Source organism: Balaenoptera borealis, assembly GCF_965194805.1.
Source record: "Balaenoptera borealis genome assembly, chromosome: 3".
NCBI lineage: Eukaryota > Metazoa > Chordata > Mammalia > Artiodactyla > Balaenopteridae > Balaenoptera > Balaenoptera borealis.
The window spans coordinates 182,585,010-182,602,927 of record NC_138866.1 but is presented as its reverse complement, the minus strand read 5'-3'; the positions used below and the strand labels follow the sequence as shown (position 1 = coordinate 182,602,927).

Genomic DNA, 17,918 nt, shown 5'->3' with positions numbered 1-17,918 from the left:
GTCTCATACCTGCCTCTAAGCATGGGATGTCCTTTTTGCAATCTATCCCTCGAGTAAGGGAGCTCTTCATTTTTTAAGAAAGGATCTATCCTGCTCCTCCTCCCTGTCTCCCTTCCTTCTACCCTTTCTTCTCCCCTTACCTCCCTCCCTCCACCCATCCACCCACCCCTCTGTCCAGGTGAGTTCTTGCTGCCTGGTCTCTTAACCTTTCTGCACTTCAATTCCATTGGCTGCAGGATATTATGGGTGCTAATTTGATTACCTGATGCAGTACATCATAACTGATATGAGATAATACAAAAATTAAAGTGTGTACCAAACAAGGCAGCTGTATCTCAGATGCCTCCTAGTACATCGCTATCCCTAACAGGTTTTGAGATTTTCAAGTAGAGGCACAAAATAATTATCTCTTACACACCCAGGTGTGGCTTTCAACATACACTTTATTATGCTGGAAGGACCCAACCCAGATCTACCCCTCATTCCACTCGGATGCTCTTGTTCCTAATGTATTACGTAAGACATCGTTTCTTTACTTACAAAGTTTGTATTTCAGTAGCATTGGGATACACAGTTGTGTCACTGCTGTCCTCGCCAGGCTGAGCCTGGCTCTGCATTTGAAAATGTTAGCATTGACCTTGTGAACGCACTGGATGGGGTAAAGCTTTGATGAATTGCATGCACATCTTAGTGTCAGGCGAGGAGGCAGAGTTATCAGTAAGGTTGTCTTACTTGACTCGTGAAATCTCACTCTTCTAGTGCTTGACACAATCTCCCGTATTTCTCATCTTCGCCATCTTTTTAATAGAAGCTAAGGCTTATGTCTTAGTTTGTTCAGGCTACCGTTGACTGGGTGGCTGATAAACAATAGAAATTAATTTCTCACATCCAGAGGCTGGAAGTCCAAGATCAGGGTGCACCGTGGTGGGGTGAGGGTCCTCTTCTGGGTTGCCCACTGCTGATTTCTTTTTTTTTTTTTTTTTTTTTAATTATTTATTTATTTATTTATTTTTGGCTGTGTTGGGTCTTCGTTTCTGTGCAAGGGCTTTCTCCAGTTGCGGCAAGCGGGAGCCACTCTTCATCGCGGTGCGCGGGCCTCTCACTGTCGCGGCCTCTCTTGTTGCGGAGCACAGGCTCCAGACACGCAGGCTCAGTAGTTGTGGCTCACGGGCCTAGTTGCTCCGCGGCATGTGGGATCTTCCCAGACCAGGGCTTGAACCCGTGTCCCCTGCACTGGCAGGCAGACTCTCAACCACTGCGCCACCAGGGAAGCCCCTGATTTCTTATATCTGCTCTTAGTGGAATGGGCCAGGGAGCCCTCTGGGTTTCTTTTTATAAGGGCGCTAATCTCATTCATGAGGGCTCCACCGTCATGACCTAATCACCTTCCAAAGGCCCCACCCCCTAATATTATCACCTTTGGGTGTCAGGATTTCAACCTATGGATTTGGGGGAACACAGACATTCAGACCACAGCAGCTTCATTCCCGATACGTCCCTAGCAGGTCGGTTTAGCTGTAATAGACCTGGTAAGTGACTAAGAGAATGGAAGAACAGGAAGGGGGTTGGGAAGGAAAAGTGTGAACTGTGAGTGCAGCTCAGTGACTTCAGTGGAGAGGGACTCAGAGGACACAGCCGTTCTAGAACGGTGTTATTTCACGTGCACCTATTAAAACAGTGGCCCCCTTGCTATGCTCCTAAGTGTAAAATGGGCTGGAAATACAAGAACCTGCCTCCTTCAAAGAAATCTAGTCACCCAGACACCAGAGGTGAAAATATGAGGTAATGGATTTCATCTCCCCTATCTTGTAACTTAAGCTTCAATAGAAGAGTGAGCAGATGTCAGGGAGCCCTTCACTGTGTGGATACTGAACAGTTATTGTAATACTGTGTCCCACATTGTGTAAAAGATAGAAGGTAATAACAGCAGAATATCCTGCTCTCACTTTAATAAAATTTCCCCTTGTTGCTACTGCTGGGCATTTAAGTAGGTTAATGGGACACATTAAAAAAAAATTATCATGGAAGCAAAGGGCAAGCTCTTTTTAGATTACTGAAGCAGAAGGAAAGAGCTAGAAGCATGAAAAGATTAGTCATGAAGAGTGAGCTGCATTTCAGAGGAGATGAAGGTAGATAAGACATAGTAAAGGTGTTTCTTCATATTAGAAGCTTTTTAAATTATAATTCCAAAAAATGAAGACTGTAGCATGTCTTCATTATATATGGAGAGATAGTTTCATGCTGAAATAGAGGATCCCACCTGGAGCTGTGGCAACCCACCAAGACCCACAGAGGTTGTCCAGGCAGAGACCCCTGGTCCCCGAGTGGGTGACGATGAGGAAGAATGCAACCCAGCATCCGAAGCTTAGGTTTGGAGTCACCAGTTGTGTGAGCTGAGGATGGGCCCCACCGGTAATGCTGCTCTGGGTGCCTCTGATTCAGAAAAGCAAGAGGACGTGCTGTTAGGGCTTTGGGGTAGGGGCGGCCTTTGTAAGTGTCTCACCAGCCGTGATGATCAGAAGGGGTTACTCATTCACGAAGAGTCCAGACTTCTTTACCAGCGTGTCTTGCCGGCATTTTCACTGCTGCCTAGTACCCTCGGGTATCGAAAGTCCAGGGCAGAGACGTGACCTTTTTCAAAACCTGGTTTCACGTTGATTTGGGGGATCTTTTTTTTTTTTTTTTTTTTTTAATAAAGATTTTATTATGTAGGTCTGGAGACTTCACCTATTTTTTTTTTTTTAAGGACACCTTTAATTAATTTATTTATTTTTGGCTGTGTTGGGTCTTCGTTTCTGTGCGAGGGCTTTCTCCAGTTGCGGCAAGCGGGGGCCACTCTTCATCGTGGTGCGCGGGCCTCACTATCGCGGCCTCTCTTGTTGCGGAGCACAGGCTCCAGACGCGCAGGCTCAGCAATCGTGGCTCACGGGCCTAGTTGCTCCGCGGCATGTGGGATCTTCCCAGACCAGGGCTCGAACCCGTGTCCCCTGCATTGGCAGGCAGATTCTCAACCACTGCACCACCAGGGAAGCCCCAATTTGGGGGATCTCGCGTCAGTCACAGCTCTGTGACAATCTTAAGTCAGGGCCATTGGTTCCGACCCATCCTCCTTATTCTTTCCACCTGCTCATCTGCTTCCTCAGAAGTTAGCAGCCATTGGGTGAAAATAGGAGAGAGAGGCAGTAGAAGCAAGAACAAACGTGAAGATGACCATGTGGATTCCAATAAGAAAAGTTCAGCTCGAAGATGGAGACTTGAAAAATGGAATACTTCATAAGCGGGCAAACATACACATATTTTCATACATGCATGCCAGGTGGGCAAAGGTAATAAGGAGAGATGTTTTCCCAATTATATGTTATTCTAAGGAAGAAAGAAGGAGAGGAAGAAAGGAAGGAAGGGAGGGAGAAAGCAAGCTTATAACTGATGTTATTAAATACACGCCCTTCTAATTAGTCTCAGTATTTCTAATGCTCTTGGCCCCATCACATCAACAGTGTATAAAATGTATACATAAAACACTTCAGAGTGAGTCATACTAGACATTTGAAGTATTTTACTGGAGCCATTCCTTCATTCATTCCCTATACGTTTATTGATTTTTTAAAAATATTCTTAAAAATCAGTAATTTAAAATGAGACACTTGTAATATGTTCTGTAAATAGGAAAACAGGATAACATGAGACAGAATAACAGAGGTGCATAATATAGATTCGGCTCTGGTGGGACAGACACTGGGTCAGAGGGTTCTTTCTTAAGGAAACAACCTTAAACTGAGGCCCAGACCAGGAGCAGGACTCAGCCAGGATGGAAGGAAGCAGGAGAGGTGAGAATCAGGAGGAAACAGCATTTACAGTGAACCACATGAAGAGGCCGGAGAGATTTTCCCAATGTGCTCTGGTTTTCCATTGGTTTCTGACCACCTGTAAGAGGCTGTCCTTCCCATCGGCACAAACACATTTGTAGTTTGTTTCAAGAAAGTAAATGCGTGTGAAGCCAGGGGTGTAGGGTGATGGCTTGTGAACCCCACTCTGTGAAAGTTCAGCAAAATGTTTAACTAGGGGGTAGTTTCTTAGTCTTTATTAGTGGCTTCATTGAGCTTTTTGATGAGCAGATGAAAGGGGAAAGATAGAAACACAGATGTTTATTTTTGAAAGTATGAGACAATATATTTGTACCCCAAGGTCAATGGCCAGAGGAGCTGAATATTTCAGGGGCTGCATCATTTCATTGTAATACAGGATTTTTTTCCTGAGATTTTCATTTCGCAAAGACAGTACAGAACTTTATCTGGATATTTCGAGCAGTTAAATAGTCAGTTAAAATAGCGTGCCATTCCTTAAGTAGGGTACCTTTCTGCAGTTGTTTAAATTTTTAGGTTTAGACTACATCACACCCCTGAAAAAACACTGAGAAGAGCTGTCTCTGCATTACGATTCACTCTTGAGAAGTCAGGGCTAATTCCAAGTTTCTGACCTGCTTAGGATCTTCAAGGCAACTGGAGTGTGGTTTACAAAGACTACTCATTCTCAAGACTCTTTAGTGAATGATGTGAACGTGGCACTCGTCATCCATTCCCATTGCACAGTTATAAGCAGTAACTAAGATTTGAGATGAGCTTGGCTCTAGGAAGATGGGATGGCCATACTTTGGAATGTGCAGGCGATCCTTGACATTTAATTTAGTTTATGTATGGGATATAGGTAATCCACGCGCCCCCTAACGTGGCACGCACAACACTTCCTCAGTCTCCCCTCGGGCCTCTGTGGGCACGCACCCCTGCCAGGCACAAGCACAGACAGAGGACCATCAACAGGGAAGGTCAGCTTCGCACTGGGTGTGTTTGCAGGCCTATTGCCGCCTCTCCAGAGGTGATCGTGTCGCTGAGGAAGATGAGTTTCCTGTTTCCCTAGGTTCGTTTTCTTCCTGCGAGACAGCAGCTCTGTCTTACCCAACTCCTGGCACGTCCCCACGGAGACCTTGAACTTGTGGGTACCGAGTCTTGGGGCGACGGCACACAGTATAGGTGCAGGAACAAGATGTGCGCCTCCTGTACTGTTCTTGCTGCATGGGCAAAGCCTCGCACGGTTTCATGATCTGGAAGCCGAGGCTGACAGTAGTTCCAGGGGTGCTGGGACCGGCTCGCACCCCTCACCCCCAGCGAGTGTGCCCGTGTGCATAGGTCACTGAGCCATGGGGGAGCTGGAAGAGCGACAGTGCCGGGGGAGTGTTTACACCACCAGCAAATGCTGCCAAACAGGTGCTTTGCGGGGCGGCGGGCAGGGTGGGTGGAGGAGGGAGCCGGTTGTTAAGCCTGCACCGGCACACACTGAGGAGTTCACACCCCAGAGGGTCTTGTGAAGCTAGTTCCTACCCGGATACGCTCGCTTCCTGTAGAAGGCAAGTGCAAAGCAAGTGCGAAGCAAGTGCGAAGCAAGTGCTCAGTTCCTTTCTTCGTCTCCCCTTTTCGTTTCTTGTTTTTCCCAGACAAGTTTTCATGAACCTTTCAGACCTCTTCACCATGCTTTGATTTCTTGTTTGTTTGAAGGCATTTGTTACTTTGATTTCAACCCAGAGGAAAGCATGTAGATCACCTAGACAAGTTGCTGATTTTCTGAGGAAGGCTGTAGCACAGAGAGGTTGAATGAGTGATCCAAGCTTGCACAGCTCTTGGTGACTCTCGAAGAGGTTGTCGTTCTGAGCCAAGGCATCTGACTCCCAGCGCAGCAATGTTTTTACTCCCCTAGGCCACGCCCCCGCCTATGCTGATGTAATTATTTAGCTGCACCCAAAAATCATATTAACAAAACCATAAATAATTGAAAAAAGCTACCAATTAACTCCCCCAAATAAAACTTTTCACTTGTGATCTACACACACATGTTTAACTATGTATAACAGTAGCATAATTTTTATGTTCTGCACTGTTTTGGTTCATATCAGATACCAGGGTTTAAAATGACTTTAAACATTTTCTTAATGGAATTATTTTTAGCTTTCAGAAAGAGTTCTTGCTTGAAGACAAAGAACCGCTTGCTAACCACAAAAGAGGAATCGATGCTCAGCTTTTAGCTGCCCTCCCTAAAGGTGAGGCTTCTAGATGGTTGACAAGTGTACAGGGCGTGCAAGTGCTGTGTGACCTGACTTTCTTGGAGGAGGCCCCTACACTAACCCCCAGCTCTGCTCTCCTCTGTGCACTTTCCTGTCTGTTCCAGGAATCAGCCTCAAAGTACGTCTCTTGTTGCACGGTTAGACCTCACCTTCCCACAGGTTCCCTCCTTTCACTCTAGGTATCCTCAGGCTTTCACTGGAGGCTGGTGCAGAGGATGAGAGAGGGGTCCTACAATCAGCCTCACCTCATCTCTCTCCTACCTTTCACCTTCTGCACGGGTGGTGGGTTCCGCTCATTTGCCCATTTCTTCTCTGTCCGCCCCCTCCCACTGCTTCCAGCCCCTGACGCTTTCCAGAGCTAGGAAAGGCATTTACACTTGATATCTTTCAGCTCCCAACTGGGCTACACACTGGGCAGGCAGTGCAGACTGCATCAGAAACATCTCTCTTCTTACCCAAGTAGGTACTCACACGTTTGGTGAATTCGTATTCTCATTGGGTAAGACGCATACGCAGTCAAATATTTGCATCAGCTACCAGCCCACTGCGCCTAGTTCTGCCCGCGAAATGATGTGAACATTACCTGAACTTTGTTTCTACCAACTGTAACACTAACGCAGGGGAGTACCAGCTCACAAACTGTCTTCATCCCAAATGAGCTGTGTAACCCTTACTTCAGAGGAAACAGCTTTTCCAGCAATCCCACTCCTGGGCATATACCCAGACAAGAGGAAAACTCTAATTCAAAAAGATACCGGCACCCCTATGTTCATAGCAGCACTATTTACAATAGCCAAGACATGGAAGTGACCTAAATGTCCATTGACAGAGGAATGGATAAAGAAGATGCAGTACATATACACAATGGAATATTACTCAGCCATAAAAAAGAATGAAATAATGCTATTTGCAGTAACATGCATGGACCTAGAGATTATCATACTAAGTGAAGTCAGACAGAGAAAGACAAATATCATATATCACTTATATGTGGAATCTAAACACCGATACAAATGAACTTATTTACAAAACAGACTCACAGACATAGAAAACAAACTTATGGTTACCAAAGGGGAAAACAGGGGCGGGGGGGGATAAATTAGGAGTTTGGGATTAACAGATACACACTACTATATATAAAATAGATAAACAATAAGGACCTATAGCACAGAACTATATTCAGTATCTTGTAGTAACCTATAATAGAAAAGCACCGAACAGTCATATATATATATATATATGACTGAATCACTTTGCTGTACACCTGAAACATTGTAAATCAACTATACAACTATACTTCAATAAAAAATAAATTAAAAAAAAGAAGAAACAGCTTTGGTGGAAGGTCAGAATTTTTTTCTATTCTGAAAAAAACAAAACCCAAAAAAAAAAAAAAAAAGCAGCAACAAAACACATGAGATCAAGCACAGAAGAAATTAGACCAGAAAAAAAAATAGTCTTTTAGAAACGAAATCCAGTTTATACAGGCCCACTGTCAAATTCGCACGCATCCTGAGGAACTGAATGGGTTGTACACCTGGACATAGGGTGATGAAGATGGATACTTGAAGGACCCCAGGGATCTGGCCCGGTGGAAACAACTTAAACAGGGAAATTTTTCAATTTTCAAGTACTTAACAACACTGTCAACTGAAATGGAGGCTTATTCTATGTTGCTCCAGAGGCCAAAATAAGAAGAATGTCTAGAATTACAAGGAGGCGGGTGAGATTTTGTGGGAGGAAGAAAATTCTGATAGTTCATAGTACCTAGAAGTGAAATGTACGGCATTGTGATCTCATTCGTTCTCCATTAACTGTTCAAGTCAGGTCATAAGCCACGTAGTCAAGGGTAGGACAGATGCCGTGAAGGGTTCCCACCTGGAACCCCAAGTATGAAATGGAAAGGCCCTTCTAATTTTTTAAGACTCTTTGTGAAAGACAAACTCAATTTAATCTGAGCCAAATGTAAAAGTCTATGAAGATGATCAAAACAAAGAATAAGAATGAACAACTTGATTTTAGCAATAGCTTAGATTAGACTGATTAGGGAAAGTTATATAAAGCTAAAGTTTTCCCTCTTCCTCTCTCCCCTGCCCCCAGTTCCTTCTCTCGATGAATAATAGACAATATTAAGATCATAAAAATTAAGAACAATATGAGAGCCTAGATTCCTTAAGGTTCAACGACTTGGAACTCTACATATAACAAAATTTTAAAATGCCTAAGCTTATTACCCAGTTTTATTAAACATTTTACCATAATTGGTAATAAAAATCATGATTTTCACCAATCAAAGATCATTAACTTTATGTACTCACCAGATTTATGTTTCTAAATTAGCAAGGTCTTTAAAACATGCTTTTAAAGTATCAGAGTCCCTCTTCCCCTGAATTTCATCTAAATTCCCATAGTTTTATTTTACAGCCTTTACTCTTTATCAATTTGGGCAGGCATGGTTGCAAAGACCCAGGTATTACCAGTGAGCTTTCCACTTCCATGTTCGTTATTCTCTCAGTTCTTAGCAATAGCATGTTAAAAATAGGAATTGATTATGACTTTTAATGGCATGGAGTTTCATGTATGTTTATAAGTTTACAGAAGTCTCTTCCTGTTCATTTAGTGAGGGATTTTTGCTTCCGTGAAATTGAGCACTAAAATGATCATTGATTTTTCTCTAAGGAACTTCCTTTAACTGTGTATCACAAACAGGTAATCAAGGGATTGAGACCCTTTACCTGTGTAAAACTTATCATATTAAAATAGATTTTCCATTTAGGAATTATGAAATGGACCAAATATATGACTCTACTTTTTTTTTTAGCAGTTTCATTGACACATAATTCCTATACCATACAATTCATCCATTTAAAGTGGACAGTTCAGTGGCTTTTGGTAGATTCACATAATCGTGCATTGATCGGCAGAGTCAATTTTAGAACCTTTTTATTTTCCCCAAAAAGCCCCTTCTCTTAGCCATCAGGTTTCCCCCTCATTCCTCTAGGTTTGTGATGACTTATTTTAGAAGTTGCTGGTCTTTATATTAGTGGCTGCCATCCAAGTGTAAAAGTTAAAGGGGATTACTCCTGGGGAAGAAAGATAAGTCTTCAGAATATTCTGGATCTGGCCTGTGGTATCAAATGCAGGCAGGGAGAGAGCTGTTCGTGGCAGTCCCCCTGCCACTTATATTTCTTTGGAAGATTCTACTGTACTCAGGCTTGGGAGACTGAACTCAACAATAACTTTACCAGAAAGCCTGTTCTCAGAACTAACTGAAGAAACCATGTTTCCCAAGAAAAGCACCTAACAGACCCAGTTATCCTGAGTATTCGTATTATATATTATTACAAAGTATATGAGGCAGTTAAATATTTTTATAAAGTATTATAGCCCTGATGTCAAAGTCCCTTAAATTGCCTTACTTGGAAAATGACCAACACAAGGCCTATCAGAAATAACTGAAGAGGGCTTCCGTGGTGGCGCAGTGGTTAGGAATCCGCCTGCCAGTGCAGGGGACACAAGTTCGAGCCCTGGTCCGGGAAGATCCCACATGCCGCGGAGCAACTAAGCCCGTGCGCCACAACTACTGAGCCTGCGCTCTAGAGCCTGTGAGCCACAACTACTGAGCCTGCGCTCTAGAGCCTGCAAGCCACAACTACTAAGTCCACATGCCACAATTACTGAAGCCCGCACGCCTAGAGCCCATGCACCACAACGAAGAGCAGCCCCCGCTCGCCGCAACTAGAGGAAGCCCGTGCGCAGCAACAAAGACCCAACGCAGCCAAAAATAAATAAATTAATTTAAAAAAACAAAAAAACAAAAAAAACAAACAAAAAAAAAACAAATAACTGAAGAAATAGACTCACAGAATCCATATTGCTTAGACAAGGGCAGCAGACTAAAATCACAGGTATAATAAGGGTAAAAGTCTCAATGCACTTGAAAGCAAAGTAGAAAATTTGTTACAACAGAAGTTAGATCAGCTGTGCTAGTTTCTGTCTGGATTTATGATGATGAATATCACTGTTTTCTGAACCGTGTTTTAGTTATATACATATGACACAGCATACCATCAATTGAATTATGGCTTTTGAATCTAATTTTTAAAAAATTCTTATTCCTTGTTTTGAGGAAATAGACACTGAAAAATTTAGAGGTATAAAGGGCATCAGGCTGCAACCTACTCTTAAATGATTCAGAAAGATTAATATGTAAATATGTGCATTTGTATGCATGTGTATGTACACAAAAATATACATATGGAGAGAAAAAGAGGGTAAAAAAATCAATCAAATGTAGTGACAAATGTTAGCATATGAAAGATGTCTTTTAATTTTTCTGAGTCTGAAATTATATAAAAATTTTAAAGGAAGGAAAGCTTTTGGGAGCTTATAAATAATAATAAACTATATTCAGGACTGGCAATCAGAAGATAACAGTGATAGAACAGTCCGTAGTCTCTATACCTGATACGTGGAGTGATGACGTGTTTCCGCAGTCGGGGCAATTTCCATGATTTTTTAGTATTAGCTTCTTTTCCAGTGCTTTATAATAAACCCAACCAAAACTCAGGGAGGTGCCTAATAAGGACTGCACGTGCCCATATGAAGGTTTTCTATTTCCTGGAAAGGAATGAAAAAAGTACACACACACATCAGCCATTCAAGTAAAGCATCCTTCACTTTTATACAACCGACATGTTTTCACATGGAATAAGTGTACCAGAGTAATTATGTTACATGTGTGTTTTACTAATTTTGCTTTTAAATGGTAGACTTGGAGAAAGGGAACCAAACTCCAGATGTCTCTCTGTTCCTTCTTTTCGCTTTCCACACCATTTCTTTTCTCTGTTATCTCATGTCCGTAGGAGTGAGGCAGGTCTTGGTCCTTAAGAATTAATTTGTTAGAAAGAATAGACTGAGAAGTAACTTATTTACTGGAGGGATTTTTTATTTTCCTAGAAGAGTCACTATAGATTTCCACGAAGAATTAACAAGCTCACGGGCCCATTTAAAGTGTAGCTTGATTTATGACCTTATTTTGTTCCTCAGTAAATGATCAGAGAGGGCTCTAAGGTTATAAGCCTTGAAATGGTTTTGAGCTTGGATCTAGGCTTGATTGAAAAGAAGGCAGTGCTGGGCTAGTGGTGTCTGTGGTCACCATAACCCAGGGTGTGGAGGACATCTAGTAAGCAGGCTGCTTATGTGTTATCTTTGTCCCCTCTGTCCTGGGATCAGTGGAGGATGGTAGCATCCCAAAGGCGGCTTTGGAATCACCTGGGAGCATTTTTGTGGCGTTGCGCCTGGGGTTGATTTGGCTTTTAGTCGGGGAGCCAGGGATCCTCAACATCCTACAGAAGAGGGCTCACAACCAAGAAATTTCCCACTTGAGAGGCCATTAGCGCCCCATGGTGATCTGTGATCCGCTCCAGAGCCAGCACCCCGAGACCTGTGTGTCAGCTCGATATTATCCTCAGACGCCGTCGACCCAGCAGTGAATGACCATCGGACGGCAGTGTTCGCTGGTGGGTCGCCCAGCCTGTCTTGCCCAGAAAGGGACAGTAGGATAATTTGGCTCCCCTGCCCTGTCCCTCTCCTTCCTCTCACTGCACCAGACTTCTTGGGGTTCAGTTTCTATATTCTGACCGTCAGTCTGTCCCCTTCTCATACTGTCTTAGTCCTCACAGAATATTGAAGCGGGGCGGTAAAGGCGGTAGGAAAAGGATGCTTTTGTAGCGGATGGGACGTTCACACCGTCTCCCCGTTCGTTGACCTTTCCTTCCGGATTATGGGAAGTAAGAAATGTCAGGAAGGAGCATGTTGCATAGCTTTTTCACTGGATTTTTCCTTAAGTGTTTTCAGTTGTATAACTTCTATAGAAATTTTTCAAATTTTAATGAGATAAAAATGACTTTCAGTCGCAAATGAGTCCCAGAGAAGCCTACTTAATTTTTCCCAGTGGACATCACATGCCGCCCTGTGTGCGTTACATTCATATCTTTCATGCTTGTTCTTAGTGCATTCGGATGGTTTATAAACAGCAGAAATTTATTGCTCACCGTTCTGGAGGCTGGAAGTCCAAAATCAGGGCGACAGCATGGTCGGGTTCTGTTGAGGACCCTCTTGCTGGTTGCAAACTGCCAACTTCTCATGGCATCCTCCCATGGTGATGGGGCTTCGGAGCTCCGTCGGCCTCTTTATGAGGGCATCGGTCCCATTCATGAGGGCAGACCCTCATCACCTCCCTAAGGCCCCACCTCCTCATACCTTCACTCTCGGGGTTAGGATTTCAACGTATGAATTTGGGGGGCGGGACGCACACACATTCAGACCATAGTCTACCTAGTGGAAATCATTTAGGAGAAAAGGCAACATGCCGCTGTACTACTCAGACCCTATTCGTATACTCCATTTCTCAGTGCCGGGTTGGGGGCACGGGTTTAAGACAAACTTCTCAGAGTCCTTGGAATTTGGTTTCAACCGCTTCTGGAGCAGTTTTATGAAAGATACGGCTCCATTCTCTGCTTTGGGGTTTAAGTAATTCATTGATACTCCTCCTCGAAAATATTTTCAAAATGTGTGCCACCAGCCACGAAAGTTCTATCACCATTGTCTCACTAGAGCTCATTTGTTACCTGGGACGCTACTCTAAGCCACACTTCCTCCAAAGGCAGGAGGTACCATGGTCACCAAACCCTTGCCTTCTACAGTGGAACGCGAGAAGCCAGACGCCCACCCCCAGCTGCTCTGGTGCCTGCAAAGGCCACCGGACAGAGAGACTTGTGAAGCCAACTGTCTTTTGAAAACAGTCAATCCAGCTAACTGTTCAGGTGGCTGTCATTTAAAAATAAATTAATAGAAAGATGGCTAGTATCTCTGAACACAATCAAAGGACAGTATAAAAGTCGTGTGTGCACGCACATATGCAGTTTTGACTCACTACCAAAAATAACCACTTAGGGACTTCCCTGGCGGTCCAGTGGTTAGGACTCAGCGCTCTCACTGCCATGGATTGGGTTCAGTTCCTGGTCGGGGAACTAAGATCCCACAAGCCGCACGGCAGAGCCAAAAATAAAAATAACCACTTAAAAAAATCAGATGGAAATTGAAGCAGCTGAAAATTAAATTCCATGCATTCATACCCTATCCTGTGAGTTTCTGCTTTGACTCAGCCTTGCAAATGTTTCGTGGGCCCCAGGGCTGTCACAGCTCTCTGTTCCTAGGACCTCAGTGGGAGCTGCTCAGATGAGCCCTTATGAATTCACGTGATTGAGGAGGAGACGAGGAGAGAGACCTCGATTCTCTGCCAAGTTTGGCCATTTCTCCAGAGGAACCATTGTTTGGCCTCTCCGTGCAATATCCCTGTGGCCAGTGTCACAGGAGGCCCTCACAGCATCAGCAGAGCGCTCGTCTGACCGTCCGGCGTTGCCGGGAGAGTAGAGGTCGTTACCTTTTCCATCGTCCACCTGAATTACAGCCAGGAAGCGAATGTTAACGTTTCCTTCCAGGGAAAGCCTGTAAGGGGAGGCCTAGGAACTGGGTTAATCTAAACTGCAGTTGCTCGAGGTGTGCTACGTCACACACCGTTAGAAACCCCACCAGGTAGTTACAGACCTTTACAGGTCAGTGATGGGTGACATAGGAGTGGTGTGAGCTCCTGACTGGTGGAGCTTGCTGATAGCACATGGGGGTTCAGAGTACTTTAGTCTCTCCTTTTGTACACGTTTGCAGTTTTGCATGATGGAAAGCTTGAAATACTGTGTTAAACCTGATAAAACTAAAAAACAGATAGTGAGATTTCTGCTGGCTAGAGAGAGAGATTAACGGGTTAGGCCTCCTCTGGCTCCCGTGGATGAAATAGAACTCACTCCTATTACTCCATGGTTTTACTTCTTAGACCAGCCTGTGACGTGTGTGTGCGTGCGTCTGTGTGCGTGTGCGTGTGCGTGTGTGTACACGTACTCACTGGGCATCTGCCTCCCCCTATTATAAGACAGTCTGCAGGAACTGTGTCCGTTTTGTGTGCCTGTGCATGTGCATGTGTGTGTGTGTGTACACGTACTCACTGGGCATCTGCCTCCCCCTATTATAAGACAGTCTGCAGGAACTGTGTCTGTTTTGTGTGCCTGTGCATGTGCGTGTGCGTGTGTGTGTGTGTACACGTACTCACTGGGCATCTGCCTCCCCCTATTATAAGACAGTCTGCAGGAACTGTGTCCGTTTTGTGTGCGTGTGCGTGTGTGTGTGTGTACACGTACTCACTGGGCATCTGCCTCCCCCTATTATAAGACAGTCTGCAGGAACTGTGTCTGTTTTGTGTGCCTGTGCATGTGCGTGTGCGTGTGTGTGTGTGTACACGTACTCACTGGGCATCTGCCTCCCCCTATTATAAGACAGTCTGCAGGAACTGTGTCCGTTTTGTGTGCCTGTGCATGTGCGTGTGCGTGTGTGTGTGTGTACACGTACTCACTGGGCATCTGCCTCCCCCTATTATAAGACAGTCTGCAGGAACTGTGTCCGTTTTGTGTGCCTGTGCATGTGCGTGTGTGTGTGTGTACACGTACTCACGGGGCATCTGCCTCCCCCTGTTATAAGACAGTCTGCAGGAACTGTGTCCGTTTTGTGTATCATTGTTGCATGGGAGCCATGAACAGAAATATGAGTTCCATAAATAGATGTTGCATGAATGAATGAATGAACAAAATGAATGCATGACGACTAAATACTGGACTATCTTTTTCTTCTTTTTTGTCTTATTTTAGTTGCAGAATTAAGAAAAATCTTTGAACCAAAGAGGAAAGAATCTTCAGACATGAAAAGGTAAGGTGTTCGTTGTACATAATTAGGAAGTAGAAGAGTTTGCAAAGCAGTGTCCAGTGTTGCCTGAGAGCTGATGTCCGTGGCTCACCACGCCTTTGTTGGTGTCTTGCACAGAAAAGAAAGAATTGCCAGGCGCCTAGAAGGAATTGAAACTGACACGCAGCCCATCCTCTTGCAGAGCTGCACGGGCTTAGTGAGTCATCACCTGCTGGAGGAGGACCTGCCCAGATACACGCGCGCCACAGACCCAGCCAGCCCTCACATCGGTGAGCTTGTGGCCTGGTGGCCCGTCATCAGCCTTTTCTATCCAGCACTCCTGGAAAATGAGATATTCCAAGAGAGTGAATTGTGTATAGATGTAATGTGTATTAAAATCTATGTGTTTGTTCAAACCAGCAGCAACACCTGTGTCAGCTCTCCCACGCCTCCCAGGTGTGGTCCTCCAGTGTCACAGCAGTGAGAAATGACCCCCCAGTTGGGTAATTGATGGCCAGTCATTTGTCTCCCACACCTCCACCCCCCGCCCCAGACCATCCCAGGGCAGGAACTGTGTCTCTCTCTCCATCCTCTCAGGGCCCCAGCTGTCAGGGACCCTCAGGTTTGTTTGGGAAAGGGCTGAGTAAGACAGGCATCTCTTACAATAGGTTTAAGTAGAATGCCCAGATGCCCAGCACAGGACAGCGTTGCTCTCGGCAGGGAGCGTGGAAGAGCAAAGCTGGACCTCGAATGCCTGGGGCTCTTATTCTATGTGTTTATGCAGCAAACATCCTATTTAAATTATTTTAATAGGTGCAATTTTAAATGCATTGTGTATTTATTTCATATTAAACAGCATGTCAAACATGACTTAGGTTTTCCTTGGTTACCCAGACGTTGGTGTAGCATCAGATAGTCCGCGTGACCTTGGGAGAGGGTGACGCACGCGGGGCTGCCCTTCCTGCCCTCCCCGTCCCTGGCTCTGCGGCTCTGTGCTGCTGCTCTTATATCCAGGGTTTTCTGGTTCCTTCCTCAGAGAGAGATGCTGGTCTCCCTTCATGATGTGATGAGTTTGCCTGTCTCTACAGTTTCTGGTTTTCTGTGGTCAGAAAACTAGAGAACTAAGATTCTTTTTTACATACGTGAAGAAGCAAGAATAGACAGAGCACCAAGATATATGGCCAGAAATAAACCCTAGTGTATATAAAATGTTAATCCATGTATTATATGATCGTTGAAGCATCACGTTAGTGAGAAAAGGAAGAATTATTTAATAAACCGGTAACGGGAAACATGGGATAGCAGTGGGGAGGGACTATGTCCCCTCCTCACTTCCTACCCAACACAGAAATAAGGTCCAATTAATCACATGATTAATTTTAAGAGAATAATTAAAAACAGGAAAACAAAGGTGAATATTTAGTTCCAGCTGAATGGAAAAGGACTTTCAAAACACTGGAACAGCTGTAGAAATCACCATGACCAGGTCAGTTGACTTGACTACATAATAATTAACATCTGTGCTTCAAAGACAGTCTTTGACTTCACAAAAAATAAAGGAAGTTTGAAAATATCCATGAAGAAGATAAAGAGCTCATATTCCTGTAAAATTTTACACAAGCCAATAAAAATGACACTGTGAATCAAAAGAATATAGAGCAATAAGCTTGACCAGATATTCCAGAGAAGAAAAAGATAATGATACAAATGGCTACTGAATAATTGAAAAATGCACGCATCCTCTTTTTCTAGTAATCAAAGGCAATTTTTAATTTAATTAAAAAAAATTTTTTGGAGAAACATGACATCATGATAAACATTTTTAAAAATGTGGAACTATTTATATAAATCCAAAATAGAGATATAAAGATGAAGTACAACAGATACAGATAGATAATAAATTATTATGTGATTATTTGATAGTCTCATGTATAGTTTTATATATTACATATGAGCTTTCTTTCCTAAATTTTTTGATTGAAGTATAGTTGATTTACAATGTTGTGTTAATTTCTGCTGTACAGCAAAGTGATTCAGTTATACATATGTATACATTCTTTTTCATATTCTCAAAGGCGATTTTTTTTTTTTAAAGTTATTTATTTATTTATTATTTATTTATCTATTCATGGCTGTGTTGGGTGTTCGTTTCTGTGCGAGGGCTTTCTCTAGCTGCGGCAAGCGGGGGCCACTCTTCATTGCGGTGCGTGGGCCTCTCACTATCGCGGCCTCTCTTGTTGTGGAGCACAGGCTCCAGACGCGCAGGCTCAGTAGTTGCGACTCACGGGCCCAGCCGCTCCGCGGCATGTGGGATCTTCCCAGACCAGGGCTCGAACCCGCGTCCCCTGCATTGGCAGGCAGACTCTCAACCACTGCGCCACCAGGGAAGTCCCTCAAAGGCGATTTTTAAAATTAACACTCGGTGTTAGTGAGAGCATACATTGCAGATTCCAGTGTAAATCGATTCAGGCTTTACAGAAATTAATTTGACAGTCTAGCACGTGTCTTTAAATGATGTACCTACTGATAAAGCAATTCCACTTTTATGCAACTATCTTTTGTAATAGTAATCAGAAAATAAGATGGATTAAAAGTTAGAGTCAACTTAAGTGCCCAGAAATATGAGAATGGTTAAATTGATTCTGGAATGCCTGTAGTGTAAAATATTATGAAGCCTTAAAATAAAATGATGTCTTCAAAATACGATTTCCAAACTTAGAAAAATGTTTTATATAGGACATTAAGGTTACATAAAATATGAGTTATTTTATATAGAAAAAAAAGAAGAAATCACTTATATAAAACACTAGAAAGAATATATAGAAAAGTTTAGCAATTATCCATTTATTTATTACTGATTATTATATGTTAGTGATTATTGGTGATTTGGAGGTGAACCTTCCTATGTTTTCACTGTAGACCTTTTCTACATCAAGCATGCAGAGTATAATTGGAAAAAGCCACTTCTGTTTAAAAAAAAAAAAAGAAAACGAAAAACACAACCACACCTGGC

The 17,918-nt window shown here is 43.5% G+C and overlaps 1 protein-coding gene across 20 annotated transcripts in view; it reads left to right on the top strand.

Annotated features, from left to right (window-relative positions):
• Positions 1-17,918, top strand: part of SVIL (supervillin) — a 239,797-nt gene that overhangs the window by 137,804 nt on the left and 84,075 nt on the right. For 16 of the 20 annotated variants that reach the window (XR_014242949.1, XM_082386378.1, XM_082386362.1 and 13 more), the window contains 3 exons: positions 5,997-6,088; positions 14,872-14,929; positions 15,044-15,195. Coding sequence is in view for 19 of the 20 variants with exons in the window: in XM_082386375.1 (XP_082242501.1) it covers positions 5,997-6,088; positions 14,872-14,929; positions 15,044-15,195 (302 nt within the window). In the remaining variant the exon portion in view is untranslated. Of the gene's footprint in view, positions 1-5,996; positions 6,089-13,494; positions 13,552-14,871; positions 14,930-15,043; positions 15,196-17,918 lie in introns of those variants that run through there. The other 4 variants (XM_082386363.1, XM_082386365.1, XM_082386364.1 and 1 more) reach the window with 2 other exon arrangements.